This window comes from Neomonachus schauinslandi, chromosome 1, assembly GCF_002201575.2.
Source record: "Neomonachus schauinslandi chromosome 1, ASM220157v2, whole genome shotgun sequence".
In the NCBI taxonomy this organism is placed as follows: Eukaryota; Metazoa; Chordata; class Mammalia; order Carnivora; family Phocidae; genus Neomonachus; species Neomonachus schauinslandi.
The window spans coordinates 196,659,934-196,673,612 of NC_058403.1; the positions used below are offsets into that span (position 1 = coordinate 196,659,934).

General features: G+C 56.0%; 3 protein-coding genes across 7 annotated transcripts; 2 read left to right on the forward strand and 1 right to left on the reverse strand.

Moving 5' to 3' along the window:
* The first annotated feature begins 267 nt into the window (after positions 1–267).
* Positions 268–3,559, forward strand: NICN1 (nicolin 1). The gene is made up of 6 exons (XM_021686898.2): positions 268–517; positions 1,894–2,070; positions 2,324–2,437; positions 2,892–2,963; positions 3,301–3,405; positions 3,480–3,559. The coding sequence occupies exons 1-6, from the start codon at positions 386–388 to the stop codon at positions 3,519–3,521; spliced, it is 642 nt and encodes a 213-aa protein (XP_021542573.2). The 5' UTR covers positions 268–385; the 3' UTR covers positions 3,522–3,559.
* Positions 3,560–4,845: 1,286 nt separating this feature from the next.
* Positions 4,846–10,030, forward strand: AMT (aminomethyltransferase). 3 transcript variants are annotated; one of them, XM_021686897.1, is made up of 9 exons: positions 4,846–5,393; positions 5,495–5,662; positions 6,173–6,253; positions 7,140–7,271; positions 7,680–7,758; positions 8,057–8,202; positions 8,294–8,474; positions 8,848–9,003; positions 9,104–10,030. In XM_021686897.1, exons 1-9 carry the CDS (start codon positions 5,304–5,306, stop codon positions 9,280–9,282), a joined length of 1,212 nt encoding a protein of 403 aa, XP_021542572.1. In that variant the 5' UTR covers positions 4,846–5,303; the 3' UTR covers positions 9,283–10,030. The 3 variants fall into 3 exon arrangements, with proteins under 3 accessions (XP_021542572.1, XP_044777570.1, XP_044777572.1); XM_044921635.1 differs by lacking the exon at positions 7,140–7,271; XM_044921637.1 differs by lacking the exon at positions 5,495–5,662 and having other exon boundaries at positions 4,952–5,393.
* Positions 10,031–10,350: 320 nt separating this feature from the next.
* TCTA (T cell leukemia translocation altered) lies at positions 10,351–13,599 on the reverse strand. 3 transcript variants are annotated; one of them, XR_002480125.1, is made up of 4 exons: positions 13,218–13,599; positions 12,862–12,964; positions 11,093–11,752; positions 10,357–10,872 (listed from the first exon to the last, which is right to left on the reverse strand). XR_002480125.1 is itself a non-coding variant. In XM_021686901.2 (3 exons), the coding sequence occupies exons 1-3, from the start codon at positions 13,438–13,440 to the stop codon at positions 11,710–11,712; spliced, it is 321 nt and encodes a 106-aa protein (XP_021542576.1). In that variant the 5' UTR covers positions 13,441–13,599; the 3' UTR covers positions 10,351–11,709. The 3 variants fall into 3 exon arrangements, 2 of the variants coding, with proteins under 2 accessions (XP_021542576.1, XP_021542575.1); XM_021686901.2 differs by having other exon boundaries at positions 10,351–11,752; positions 12,862–12,916; XM_021686900.2 differs by having other exon boundaries at positions 10,357–11,752.
* Positions 13,600–13,679: the final 80 nt, after the last annotated feature.

Sequence of the window (13,679 nt, forward strand, 5' to 3'; positions counted from 1 at the left end):
ATTTTCGGAATTAATGTCTGCCGGGCACTATGCTCATTAGCGCTCTGGCTTTATATGCTTTAACTAACCACCGCCCCGCACAGCGGAAGTAACGGAGCAAGACCGGCTGGCGGAGAAGGGTCTGGATCGCTCCGATACCGGAGGGCTCGGACGTTTCTGGGCAGGGCCCAGAGCTCTTGAAGGCTCGCGCCATGATTGGCTGAAGGAGCACTTCCTCAGGCACTTCCGACTCCCGGCCAGCCCAGAGCATCACTAATTGGCTGAGCTGGCCCAGCGCGAGTCTTTCCGGGAGTTGTAGTTCTTGGGGCTCTGCCGGGGACGCCGGGAAGGACCAGTGGTCAGAGGCCAGGAGCGGCAGTTGGGCTTGGTTGAGGTTGCTGACACTATGTCCCGCGTGTCGGTGCCCTGCCATGTGAAAGGCACGGTGGCCTTGCAGGTGGGCGACGTGCGAACCTCCCAAGGCCGGCCTGGTGTGCTGGTCATCGATGTCACTTTCCCCAGCGTCGCGCCCTTCGAGGTGAGCAAGCCCCGTGGGCGCGACGGGGGCTCCTGGGCGGGGCTGACCTGGGAACTCGGGCGTGTCCCAGGCATTTAATCTTTTACCGAAAGCCTCTGCAGCGTCCTCGCCCTTGCAAATCAGTTAATCATTTATTTATTACTTCAGTAAACACATATTTACTAGAATGCGGATTTCTGTCCTGTTCTCTTCAACGACTCTCCCCGATGTCCAGGACAGGGCAGGCGTAGAAGTGCCAAGATAGTAGGGTGATGCTGGAAATACAATTGTGAACCAAACAGAGGTGAAAGGTCATTTTGTTCCTGGCCACTGGGCTGGGGATCATTAGACAATGAGTTACCCCCAAACCTGCCTCCTGTCCATTCCCTACAGTCCCTGCTGGAGGTCAGGTTCAGCACATTGCTCGTCAGGATCATCCCAGTGGCGCCAGTTTCCAATCTCCAGTTGCCCGTCCACATCTGCGGGCAGAGTGACTGACACTACAAGACCTCAGCACAGAGAACAAAGTCCACTTTCTGATGGCTTGGCATTCGGAGCCACTCTGTGTCTGTGCCCTGTCTGCCTTTTGACCCCATGCACTTTGTCCCATAGTGTGTGGTCCTCTTCCAAGCTGTTCCTTACCATAAGCTGGGAAACTTCATTAAAGGGCCCAACCCTGTAAATACTGATTATGTCTGGGGTGGAGCCTGTACATTTATATTAAAAACAAAAAAAAACCAAAAACCAAACCTTCTTTGGGTGATTCTGATGAGTGTTCAGTGATGAGAATTGCTGTAGCCAGGTTGAATCACTGCTGTTTCATCCTTTGGTGCCCCTTTGCTTATGATAATTTTTTTTTTTTAAGATTTTTATTTATTTATTTGACAGAGACACAGCGAGAGAGGGAACACAAGCAGGGGGAGTGGGAGAGGGAGAAGCAGGCTTCCCAAGGAGCAGGGAGCTCAATGCAGGGCTCCATCCCAGGACCCTGGGATCATGACCTGTGCTGAAGGCAGACGCTAATGACTGAGCCACCCAGGCGCCCCTGCTTATGATACTTTTACACTCTCTCTGTCCCAGTCCACTTGGTGAACTCCTCCTTCTTGAGGCCTCATCTGTACATTTTCTGCCTTCTCCAGAGTTAAGGTTCTGGCAGCATCTTAGACTTGTGAAAAAGATCTGCAGTCATGGTTTATTTGCGTGACCTGCTCATTTGGACTGTGAGCTCTTCTAGGAAAGTGAAATTGTCTTTGGGCCCTAGTGGATGCCTGTTGAAATTGCTAGATTGGTAGACGAGTACATTCCTAAGGGGAGGAGGAGATGGTACATGGTACATTTGAGCCTCTCAGGCCCTGGGCCTGGGTCTGATTTGTCATGGTGGGTTGTGTGTGCTCTAGTTACAGGAGATCGTGTTTAAGAATTACTACACAGCCTTTCTGAGCATCCGTGTTCGGCAGCACAGCTCAACGCACACCCCGGCGAAGTGGGTGACTTGCCTGCGGGACTACTGCCTCATGCCCGACCCGCACAGTGAGGAGGGAGCCCAGGAGTATGTATCGTTGTTCAAGCACCAGGTCAGCTGGGACTCAGCATGGCTAGGGAAGTCCGGATGAGGGCTCTCAGGGGGCCTGGGGATTGGACCAGGATACCTGGAGGGAAGAGGGGAGGTAAGGCTGGCCTGGGCTTGTACCTCGGAGGGATTACTGTTCTTTCCTTCCTAAAAGCCTGGGGAGGCAGTGTCTTGGCTCACTGCTGATTGGGAGGCTCTTGGGCAGTGAGCTAGGGCCTCGCTGGGTCCTTGTGTGTGTGTGTGTGTATCTATGTCAGATGCTGTGTGACATGGCCAGAGTACTGGAGCTGCGCCTGATTCTGCGACAGCCATCACCACTGTGGGTGTCTTTCACAGTGGAGGAACTGCAGATTTACCAGCAGGGACCAAAGGTGAGTGGCCAGCTCAGGGCTGTTGGTTGGCCCTTTCTCTCGGAGGCTCTTAGCTATGGCTAGGAGAGCTGGGTGTGGGGCTGGGAGTGGACGGTAAGACTCAGAAGGAAATTAGCCAGGAGGGAATGTTGGAAGCTAAGGGTGAGAGGTGAGGTCATGTCTTCATATCCTCTGCCCTTTGAGGCCACCTGCCTCTCTCAGAGCTTGAGCCTTCAAGTGCTGGGAGATGCTTCTGTTCCTTGTGTTCCTGGGGCCTCCTGCATAGCAGAAGAGCTTAGGTAGTCTCTAAGCTCTTAGGTAGTCTGACTGCCCCTTGGACCTCTTGGACCCCTGAACAGGGTCTTCTCAGTTTTTGAAGCTCAGGTGCCCTTCTCTCTTCTCTGAGGACCTTGAAATCTGGTCCTAGGGCTTTTCCATTCTGCCTCCTTCAGGGCCGTATGCCTTTGCTTTGCAGAGTCCCTCCATGACCTTCCCCAAGTGGCTCTCCCACCCAGTGCCTTGTGAGCAGCCTGCTCCCCTCATTGAGGTAAGCCCTCATCGTGGGTCAGAACCATGTGTGAAAAGCTCTTGTGTCCAGCACAGGCCCAGGCGGGCCTCTTTCTACAAGAATTTGGGGCTGGACCCAGGGCCCTTTGTTCACTTTGTGCCATCTTCCTCTTGGGGGGGTCCATGGGATTTGAGGCATATCTGAATGGGGCTGGGCTGCCTCCTGCACATGGGGCCCCAACCTCATGTTTTGCAAGTCACCTGGGAATGTTCCTGGTCTCAGTTGGAGGGCCCCATAGCCCAACTTGGTCTCTCTGGAGCTTTAAGGGCACTGCTGGGGAGATACCCATGGCCACTGACCCCTCCTTCTGGAGCAGGGTCTCCCAGACCCCAGCAGGGTATCCTCCGAGGTGCAGCAGATGTGGGCGCTGACAGAGATGATCCGGGCCAGTCACACCTCCACAAGGATCGGCCGCTTTGATGTGAGTGATTGCTTCCCTCTGCTTTGCTCCCATTGCCCTGAGCGGGTCAGATCTCATGGTCTTTTGTGTTGCAGGTGGATGGCTGTTACGACCTGAACTTGCTCTCCTACACCTGAACTGTGGCTGTTAGCCAAGATGTTGGCCTTCCGTGCCCACCCAGACCCGGTTTGGGCCACCGGAGGCTGGAGTGCTTTCCCTGTGCATTCCGAGTGTTGCCTGCATGTTCACTGGGTCTGGGCCACGTTCACAGATTCAAGATTCCTGGGGGCTCACTGTGTTGCTTCAGCATGAGCTCTTGGCAGGGGTGTACTCTGTCCTCATCCGACTGCAACCCGAAACTCCTTTTCCTACCCTAAAAACATTTCAGTTCTACATACTAAGAATCCCCTTGTGCCCTCTGCTCCTTCTGCCAACATGCACATTCCAGACTCCTGCCTGCTCCTTCACCCTGAGTGCAGTGGGTTGGGGTGACCTACTAAACCTGCTCTAGCTGTTGCTGGAAGGCTGCTTGCTGTAGTCTTCGCACTCAGGTAGTTTGGAAGCTTGAGGGAAAAACAGGAGCCCATTTCTTCCTTCTGCGCCCCCTAGTGGTCTTCTTTCCCTTTGTGTTACGCCCCTAAGAAGAAATTTCCTGTCTTAACTACCTGCTGCCTGCCTAGGGAGCAAAGCTGGGGATTTGGGCAGCCTGAACCCCTTGGTCCCTGAGCTTGCTCCTGGATGCGTGTTCAAATGGGTCTGCCCATCCAGCCTGGGCAGGTGCCTCCGGCAAGGCCAGGGTGCGAGAATGAGTTCTGGGACCTTTGTGCCCAACGCACGTTCTTGTCCATTTTCCCAGCTGCCCCCTTCCAAGAGTCATGCTCAGTGTGATGAAAGATCAGCCTTGGTAGGGTGTGGGTCCAGGTGAGCGCTCTCAGAGAGGCTGAGGTCTGCTACAACCCCAGGCCTGCTGCTGAATAAGGCAGGCTGCTCTTACGAAAAAGTCTTCCTTTTCTGTTTTTTCCTGGCTTTGCCCCCCGGGGCTGTGATGCAGCAGTACTGTAACTTGTGCTAGACCTGGAAAATTGGACATCTGTGGGGCTCAAAAGCTTTCTGGAGGAAGGTCAACCCCCTTTTGGTGGCCACCCTGTGCTCTTACCAGAGTTCTTGCAGGTGTTGCCCGCATGGTCATTTACTTCGCCCCATTCAGCTTCTGTTAAGAGGGTAATGACCACAATCCTGTACTCAGGGAGTAGCAGCCCTCAGAGAGAGTGTGAGAGAGAGAATGTGTGTGTGTAAGAGAGTGGGGGGAGGTCCCTGGGGCGGTGGTGGGGACTGTGCTTCATTCATACCCAGCACAGGGCCTAGTGTGCAGCAAGATCAATAAATACTTGTGGAAAGCAAGACTACTGGCTGCCTGTGTCCTCCCAGCGTGAAAGCCGGAGACCCTCACTAGAGGCCAGATTACTGATGTGCTCCGCCTGCCAGGCCGGCTCCACCCTCCTGCGTCCTCTCCACCCCCTCCCCTCCTCCCATGTGACCCTACACTCCTGATGTCCTGAATGCGCAATTCAGGCCTTTTGGCCCTTTATAGAACTTTGGCCTTCTGGAGGCAGGGCAGTCAGCAAGGGGAGGTCTAGCCCCCAGCTCTGTCTCGGAGCAGCTTGACTGGTTTGAACCGCCTAATCGGCCCTGGAAGATCAACTGGAAGTGCCTGGGGCTGTTTCCCTGCAGATTGGAGTTACTGCACACTGCCCGAAAGCCCCGCCTGCCCTTGGGGCTGCCTGCCTTTGGGGCTGCCCGCCCCTTCTGATCCCCTTTGTGGGAGAGAGACCTGTCCAAGGAGAGCCGGGACTACATCTCCCAGCGTGCCTGGCAGAGTGGCGGCCTCCGTGCGCCGGCTGCACCGGTTGCGGGCAACAATGCAGCGGGCAGTGAGCGTGGTGGCCCATCTGGGCTTGCAGCTGAAGGCGCTCCCGTCGGCCCTGGGCCGTCCGTTCAGTTGTGCACAGGTGGGATCGAGGGTGCTGGGGCGTGGTGCCAATTTTGGAGGTGGGGGAGGGAGGAGGGTGGAGGCCGGGACACTGGTGGCCCTGAACCCAGCCACCCGCAGGACGTGCTCCGCAGGACACCACTCTATGACTTCCACCTGGCGCATGGCGGGAAGATGGTGGCGTTTGCAGGCTGGAGTCTGCCTGTGCAGTACCGGGACAGCCACGTGGACTCACACCTGCACACACGCCGGCACTGCTCGCTCTTTGACGTGTCCCACATGCTGCAGGTGAGCCAGGGGAGCACGCTAGCTGTCCAATCAGGGCTTCCTCCTCATCTACAGTGGTGCAACCCTTGGCTTTGTGGGGAGCTGGATTCCAAGGGCCACCACCCTCGCAGAAGAGGTAGGTCCCCGGTGTCATAGACTATGGCCCCCAGGAAATGAACTCAGAGGGTCTCTTGGTTGTCTCTTCTTTAATCTCTTCAGCTTGCTCCCACTCAGTGGTGTGCCTCTGTGTCCTGGGTTCCCCAGGGCTGGCGCCCATTCCCATCGACTCTCCTGGGTGTTGGTTTGGAAAAGGGGGTATTTCAGGGTGGTGCTGGGCCCTTTCAAGTTTCCTAACCTCCCCCACTGCACCCTCTCCTGTGGTGGCAGAGGTGGGGGAATCAGAAGGTGGGGCTCTGCCACTTGCAGAATCAAAGGACTGCTCAGGCATTTTGGCTGAGTCGGACTGGGTTGTGAACAGCAGGGAGGGTGCCTCCTTGCCCAGTGGCCTGAGGTTTTTGATTTCTTTCCCAGACCAAGATACTTGGTTGTGATCGGGTGAAGCTGATGGAGAGTCTAGTGGTTGGAGATATTGCAGAGCTAAGGCCAAACCAGGTGGGTCCCTCTTCTCTCGTATTTCTGCTCAGTGGGTGTTCTTAGTCTTGAGCCAGCAAATGGGAGGGGTGGGGGCGCAGCCAAGGCTCAGACACAGCATCTCAGGGCTTGCAGTCTTGGGGGATGGGGTCCCTGAGTCATGTCCAGACGTCCAGTTATCTGCAGGGAGGGGGCTTATTCCATCCTTAACCACATCAGGCTGGAAAGCCAGAAACCCAGGTTTATGTCCTGTTTTGTGACCTTACATGCTGTCAGACCCCTTGCAATGCAAAGGTAGTCCCTAATCCAGCAGCCTCATCATCACCAAGAGCTTGTTAAGAATACACTCTCAGGCCCTGCTCCAGACCTGCTGAATCAGAACCTGCGTTTTAACAAGATCCCCAGGGGATTCATGCGATCTCGCAAACTCAGGCTGTGTCCATCCATTGGGGAGGCTGTGAGGCCAGCCTCACGGTATTTTGGAGTATTGCTGTGGCACTCATGGGATCACCAGGATGGACTTTGAAGTCTCTGTCTTGGGGTTTGGGGCATGGACTGAGTTGTCTCCGGTCTGAGTGGGATGAAGTAAGCCCTAGATGTCCTGGATTAAGGGTGAAGTGGGGCTCTCAGTACTGAGTGGGGAGAAGTGCAGAGGCCCCACCAGGTCAGGGAGGTCTCCCAAGATGGGGAAGGGGAAAAAACTTCTCTCAGTGCATGAGGATCAAAAACCCGGGGCTGGGCAGGGGCATGGGCTTGCCTAGCCTTGCTCCTTGCTCCTCCTCCCCTCCCAGCCCTTTGCCTGAGGGTTCATGAATTGTGGTGGCTGAGTGGGCCAGGGGTGTGTCTGACTCATACTTGACCTGGGCCTCCTGGACCTGGAGGCAAAGATGTTCCACTTTGGCACTAGGGGACACTGTCGCTGTTTACCAATGAGGCTGGAGGCATCTTAGATGACTTGATTGTGACCAGCACCTCGGAGGGGTACCTGTATGTGGTGTCCAACGCTGGCTGCTGGGACAAGGACTTGGCTCTCATGCAGGTACGGCCCCTCTGTGTCCTAGGTACCCTGTCTTCTTTTCTCACAGAGCAGCATCCTTGTTGTCCAGGACAGACCTGGCAGGGACAAGGGGCTCAGACAATGGCTCTTTGAGTGAGTGAACAGCAGGCCAGAGTGGGCCCTCCATGGAGAATGCCAGGTTTCAGTGATGGGGGGAGTAGGGAAGGTGAGACTGGCCCCGGTTCCCAAGCAAGCATCCTCTGGTGAAGGTGGAGGCTGGAGCCTGATGTGAACACTGGCAGACCTGGGCTTGGGTCATTCCTACCACTGAGTTGTATGACCTTGTAAGATGGAACCCAGCTTACTCTGCCTTAGCTCTTCAGCTCTCAGCCTGCAGTAGGTGCTCAGTAATCCCAGAAGCTGATGTGGTGTTTCTGTCTTTCCTTTCAGGACAAGGTCAGGGAGCTTCAGAACATGGGCAGTGACGTGAGCCTGGAGGTGGTAGATAATGCCTTGCTAGCCCTGCAAGGTGAGCAGGCCAGGCTAGGGTTGGAGCTGACCTTTGCCTTGCTGGCTTTTTTTGACTGCTCAGCACAGGGGCCATTCCAGGAGGGAGGTGTGGATGGTGTTGTATTTGTGTGCCATAATTCTAAGTTTGCAATTAGGCCCTCCCTCCACCTGCTGTAAGGCTTAGGGCCTGTGGGCAAGAGCATCTCTCCGATCTGCAGAGTAGGACTTTGCTCAGGGCTTATTCTGGCCCCTGAGTAGGTCCAGCTTTGAGGGGAAACTGGGACCTGGACACTGGGTCACTGGCTTCCTGGGCCTAGGCCCCACTGCGGCACAGGTTTTGCAGGCCGGCGTGGCAGATGACCTGAGGAAATTGCCCTTCATGACCAGTGCTGTGATGGAGGTGTTTGGTGTGTCCGGCTGCCGTGTGACCCGCTGTGGCTACACAGGGGAGGACGGTGTGGAGGTATGTCAAGATGTCAAGAAGTGGGTGTAGGGTAGTGTAGGGCACAGGACTCTGGAGCCAGTTGCCCCCTGCTCTCTGGTGTCGCATGCAGATCTCGGTGCCGGCGGCGGCGGCAGTCCGCCTGGCAACAGCTCTGCTGGAAAACCCAGAGGTGAAGCTGGCGGGGCTGGCGGCCCGGGACAGCCTGCGCCTGGAGGCAGGCCTCTGCCTGTATGGGAGTGACATCGATGAACACACCACACCTGTAGAAGGCAGCCTCAGCTGGACATTGGGTGAGTTGGGCTAGCACTCAGGGACAGAATCCCAAAGGCTGGAGTGGCCAGCCCATGACTGCTCCCAAGGCTGTGTACCCTGGAGCAAGTGACTCAGCCTCCCTAAGCCTCCTTTCCCTGAAGGTGCGATTGTGGCTTTGCCCATTAGACGCTGAGGATCTTCAGCAGGCTGAGGTGGGCAGCACAGCCTCTAAGACCTGGGGACAGGATGTGGGTGGCTGACTGCATTGCAGGGGAGAAATGGGGCTTGGGGGAACCTGAGCAAAGGGCCCTCACTGCTGGATGGATGTTACTTGGGGTCCTTGTAACTAGGATCTCCTGGGGCCGGGGGGTCTTATGGACTGTGGCTTAATCCTGGTGTGTCATGCTTCAGGGAAGCGCCGCCGAGCCGCCATGGATTTCCCTGGAGCCTCGGTCATTGTTGCCCAGCTGAAGGGCAAGGTGCAGCGGAGACGTGTGGGGTTAATGTGCGAGGGGGCGCCGATGCGGGTGCACAGCCCCATCCTGAATACAGAGGGCACTGTGATTGGTAGGTGGACCAGAAAAGTTGGAGAGCCCTTGTCCCTTCCCCAGGAAGGTGGGCATTGGACTGGCAAGGTGATGCTGACATACGGCCTCTGCTCACACAGGTGCTGTGACCAGTGGCTGCCCCTCTCCCTGCCTGAAGAAGAACGTGGCCATGGGTTATGTGCCCTATGAGTACAGTCGGCCAGGTACCCCGCTGCTGGTAGAGGTGCGGCGGAAGCAGCAAATGGCTGTGGTCAGCAAGATGCCTTTTGTGACCACAAATTACTATACCCTCAAGTGAAAGTGGCTTGGGACGGGGCCCCTCCCATCCAGGAGCCTGGACCTGGAGGGCATTCTACAAGGGTTAGTCAAGAAGCTGAGGCTGAATACACTGGGGGTAGGTGGCTAGGGTGGAGGTTGGTTCTGGTCATCTGGTTGAGGGCGGCCCATAACACCTGTTCCCACCCCCCTCCTGTGCCTCTCTAACTTTAAGAGCAAGGGACCAGCTCATGCAATGTCAGCCTGTGGTCCCACGGACCCTGTTCTCGTCTGCCTGCTGGAGGGCTGTGGGAAGCTTTAGTTCGGCATCTGTCCCTTCCACTCTGCCACGTGCTGGCTGTGGAGCAGAGGCTCACATTTAGGGAGGGGATAAGGCCTGCCCAGCCTACCTCACCATGGTTTCTCACACTGCAAGGGGCTTATTACCTTGGGTAGTGCCAGCCACCTCCTTCAGTTTACTTTCCATGAATGCAGACTGGGGCCTCTCCCTGGGTAGGAATGATTCCTGACTCACCGAGGGCTGGCCCTGTAGGGCTGCTGTGCCTATGTAAACTCGGGGACAGCTGAGGAGGCACAGACTCACTCTTCCACGTTCCCAAGTTAGCCCAGCCTGCTGCCCAGTAGCAAACCATGCCAGGCTCACCACCTGTCCTGAGCCCCAGGGCTGTTGTAGGACAGGCTGGGCCTTCTCCTGGACTTGACTTACCCTGGCTGCCCTTTGCCCCTGGTGCCCATTACTGGACTCCACTGACCTCTAAAAAAACATTAAACGAGCTTCCTTTTCTTCTTGCTTGCCAGTGTCTAGCTTCATTGTCCTTTGTCCACATGGTTCTTGGGGTGCCAGCCCAACGTCTGCTTGCCTGGCCTCTGAGGCAGGCTCAGAGTGGGTTCTCCCCGAGAGGGGCAGGTCTATAAAAACGAATGATAGTGCCCCTCCCTGTCAGGCACTCACCACTGCTCCTCCAGGGAGCTGGTGTCACCTCTCCACCTCTGCAAGTCGTTGCATTCTGGGCGCTGAGGGGCAATGTTCCCTCTCCAGTCTCCCCTGTGCATGCACACCCTTGTCCTGTCTCAATAATCACACAGCTGATGCACTTCCATGTTTAATAAGCTACATCCTCACTTGAACCTGGGGTGAAACGTGAGACCCTGGTTCTGTGGGGTGGTGTCAATGGGCAGGGCCGGGGCTACAAAACTGTCATCCTACCAGTCAGAAGGTAGCTCCGGAGGAGGTCCACGTACATCAGTTCAGTGTGGTCCTACTTCCAATGCACCTCTGCTGCCAAGGTGGCCAGCCAAAGGCTGCTGGATGGAAATGTGACCTCTAATAGAGGAAGCAGGCGGCGGGACACTGAGGTAGCTGGTGGCGCAGCAGAAGCAGGTAGGAGTACGGCCTTCGGAGGCAGTTCTAGCAGTACGCTGCTTTCAGAAAGTGCATGTGCCGCTTACAAAGGCTGACCTTTGTAAGCTGCCCCGGCCCACAGTGTAGGTGGCAGGCCCGGGGCTCTTCCCGGCTGACGGTTCTTGGGGGCTGAGATGGTGCCAGTGGGGAGACGGTGTCCTCTTAGGATGAGGCTCCTGTGGCTCCGGGTCAAGATGGGAAGTGATGAAGCTGCAGGGCGTGGTGGGATAGGGCAACTCCTCACTAACTGCTTAGTGTCTCCCTGTGGGGGGCAGGGTACAACCCCATGGGCACTTAAAAACGGTGGGGGTGGAAGGCCACCCCCCAGGGCTCGGCCTCTTTCAGGCACCCAGCTTCCCAACAAGAAGGACAGAGGAGTATGAATGAGTTGATATCCAGGAAAAGACTATTTCCATAGCCTGACTCACACCTGGAAAGCTCTGGATGGGCCAGGGAGGTGGGTGTGTGGTGCCTCCAAGTCCAGTTTGGTGCCAGCTCCCCCTGCCTTACACTTGAATGGGCCAGCTAAGTAACTACACAGTGTAAGGCCATGTCCAGTCCAGAATTCCCTGGCTCCCTGCCAACAAAGCAAAAACAAATTCAAGAAACCTAGAGCTTAGGGGAAAACAGGCTTCCCTTACAAATCCCAGAGCTGGTCAACCTCAAGTTTCCTCTCAGGACAAATTTCTATGGGGTCACATCCCAGGCGGATGGGAAGAGGGACAGGAAAAAGCCAAGGCAGAAAATGGACTGTTGGCCTCTCCAACCCAGAGGCTTCTGAGCTTACCCCTAAGAGAGGAGGGAGGAGCATGCCTTCTCCTTAAGGCACCCAGATCAGGGTAGAGGCAAACTTTACTGGCCCAATGCCTGGAGCTGCTGGAGGCAAGGCCAAGCGCAGTGGAGGCCCAGGCCTGCAAGCACTGGGGTACTCCCTGCCCCCAACCTTGACCTCCCTGTCGTTGTCTCTGGGGTCTGGGCAGCAGCAGAACCCAGTGTGGGAACCAGCAGACCCGGTGATGTCCCTGGAGATCCCTCTGCTGCCTTCCCTTATTCTCTGTGGGTTTTGAGAGGTTCGTTTGCTGTTGTTTCCCTAAAAGTGATGGAGAGAAGAGAGGGGTTATTCCCAGGCAGCCTAACCGTCCCTGATTGGCTCTCTAGCCCTTTAGGGGCTGAGGTGGGCTCAGTAAGGCCACACTACAACCTAGACCTCTCTACTGAGTTCCCACGGCCCACACTGGGTCCCCCACCTGTCTCTTGCCAACACGTTCTTCCTCCTGGTTCCTCGCCTGATCATGGTGTTCCTGTCTTTCCCCAGTTGCCCAGGACCTGGGCAGCGGCAAGCCTCCTAACTGGCCTCTTGCCTTCTCTGTTGGACCCCTTTATCTTCTTGCCATGAAGCAGGCAGTCACAAAGACAAGTTAGATCAGGCCATAGCCTTGCTGAGTCCTTCAGTAGTTTCCTGAGATTTAGGATAGGGTTTCATGGTCCCTCCATGCCTTCATGTTTGAGCTGCAGTGTCACAGCCTTGTCTAGTCTTCCAATATGACACCCTTGTTCTTGCCCTGGCTCTCATGCTATCCATTCTCGGCCTGGTACACTTAACCACTCCCTAGCCTTTGCCCTCAGCTTAGCTGTCTGTTTTGGGAGAAAACTCTGACTGCCCTCACCCCCTGCTCTGCTGCCCCTTCCCTTTTATTTTTATTTATTTATTTTTTGCTGCCCTCTCTTTTAAATCTCTGGCTCCCCCTGTAAACAGGGCCTGGGTTATCCTTGTTCTCTGGACCTAGTGTGGCCCTGTCATATGGTAGGAGCTCAGAGATTAGTTGAACGAATGCTCTGATTAGGGGATTTGGTTTTACAGATGAGGAGGCTGACCTTGATGAGGCCAGTCAGTGCAATAAGGACAGAGGCTCCTACCTTCCTAATTGAGGGGCTTGCAGTAGAGTGGAACCCAACAGACTTGCCATTTCATCTCTGAAATCACCACCTCACAGGTTGCTGAACAGCCTATTGATGGGCTGTTCAGAAATTGGTGTCACTTGAAGCCTGAGCTCCACTTGCAGGCCTTGGAGCTTGCTGCAAAGGCCACTAAACTGGCGGACTCCTGCCTAAGAACTTCCTGCCCCTGTCCCTGTTCCCAGCACAGGTGTGTCCTCTGCCTGCCAAGCATGGGGTTGCCATGGGCACAGATTTACTCACCACGAAGTGAAATGCGTGGAGCCATCAGGTGTGGATCCATTCTGGCCGCCCAGACCTGGGGGCAGGAACACATCCAGAGCTGCAGCAGGCTGAGGGTGGGGATCTGAGCAGGTATCAGCCCAGTGGTGTTGTCTGGTGGTCTCGTGGGGGCCCTAAAGGGACTAGTAATGTCTGATGGAGGTTCAAGGGAATAGTTAAAATGTGATGGGTGGACCGGGGTTTCTGGCATGAAATGGTATGTTGGCATGGGTCAGGGTACAGCGTTAAGTTGTGATAAGGTTCTCAGGGGACCAGTGGTAGTCTAGGGGGTTCTGGGGAGCCCAATGGTACAGTCCGGTGGGGGTGGGGAGCCTCACCTGGGCGGTGATACAGCCCTGTCACCGTGCTCCCGTAGAACCCCCACGCCAGCTGGATGCCCAGGAGACTTAACACCAACCACAGTAGCAGCAGCTTGAAGAGGGTCACGCGCATGTCCTGCGCCTCCCACTCCCGCAGGAACTCGCTGCCCAGGGTGCCCAGCGCGCCCAGCACCGTGGTCGGTAGAGCCTGCAAGAACTGCCCAGACCAAGGCTCCGCCATGACTGGCCCATGCCCCACCCCGGGGACTGTCACTGTAGTCCCCACAGCGCAGGCGTCTGGTCTTCCGGGCCCAGGCCCATTAATGCGCACGCGTAAACCAGGCAAGGTGAGCCTACTTCGCTTGCGCGAAGAGTTGGCAGTTTGGGGCGGAGTAATAAAACCGCGCACGCGCACTAGCCCCACCCTGCTTGCTTAAAGGATGAGTGAGCCGAGAAGCATAAAATAGCAACCAGGTCTTT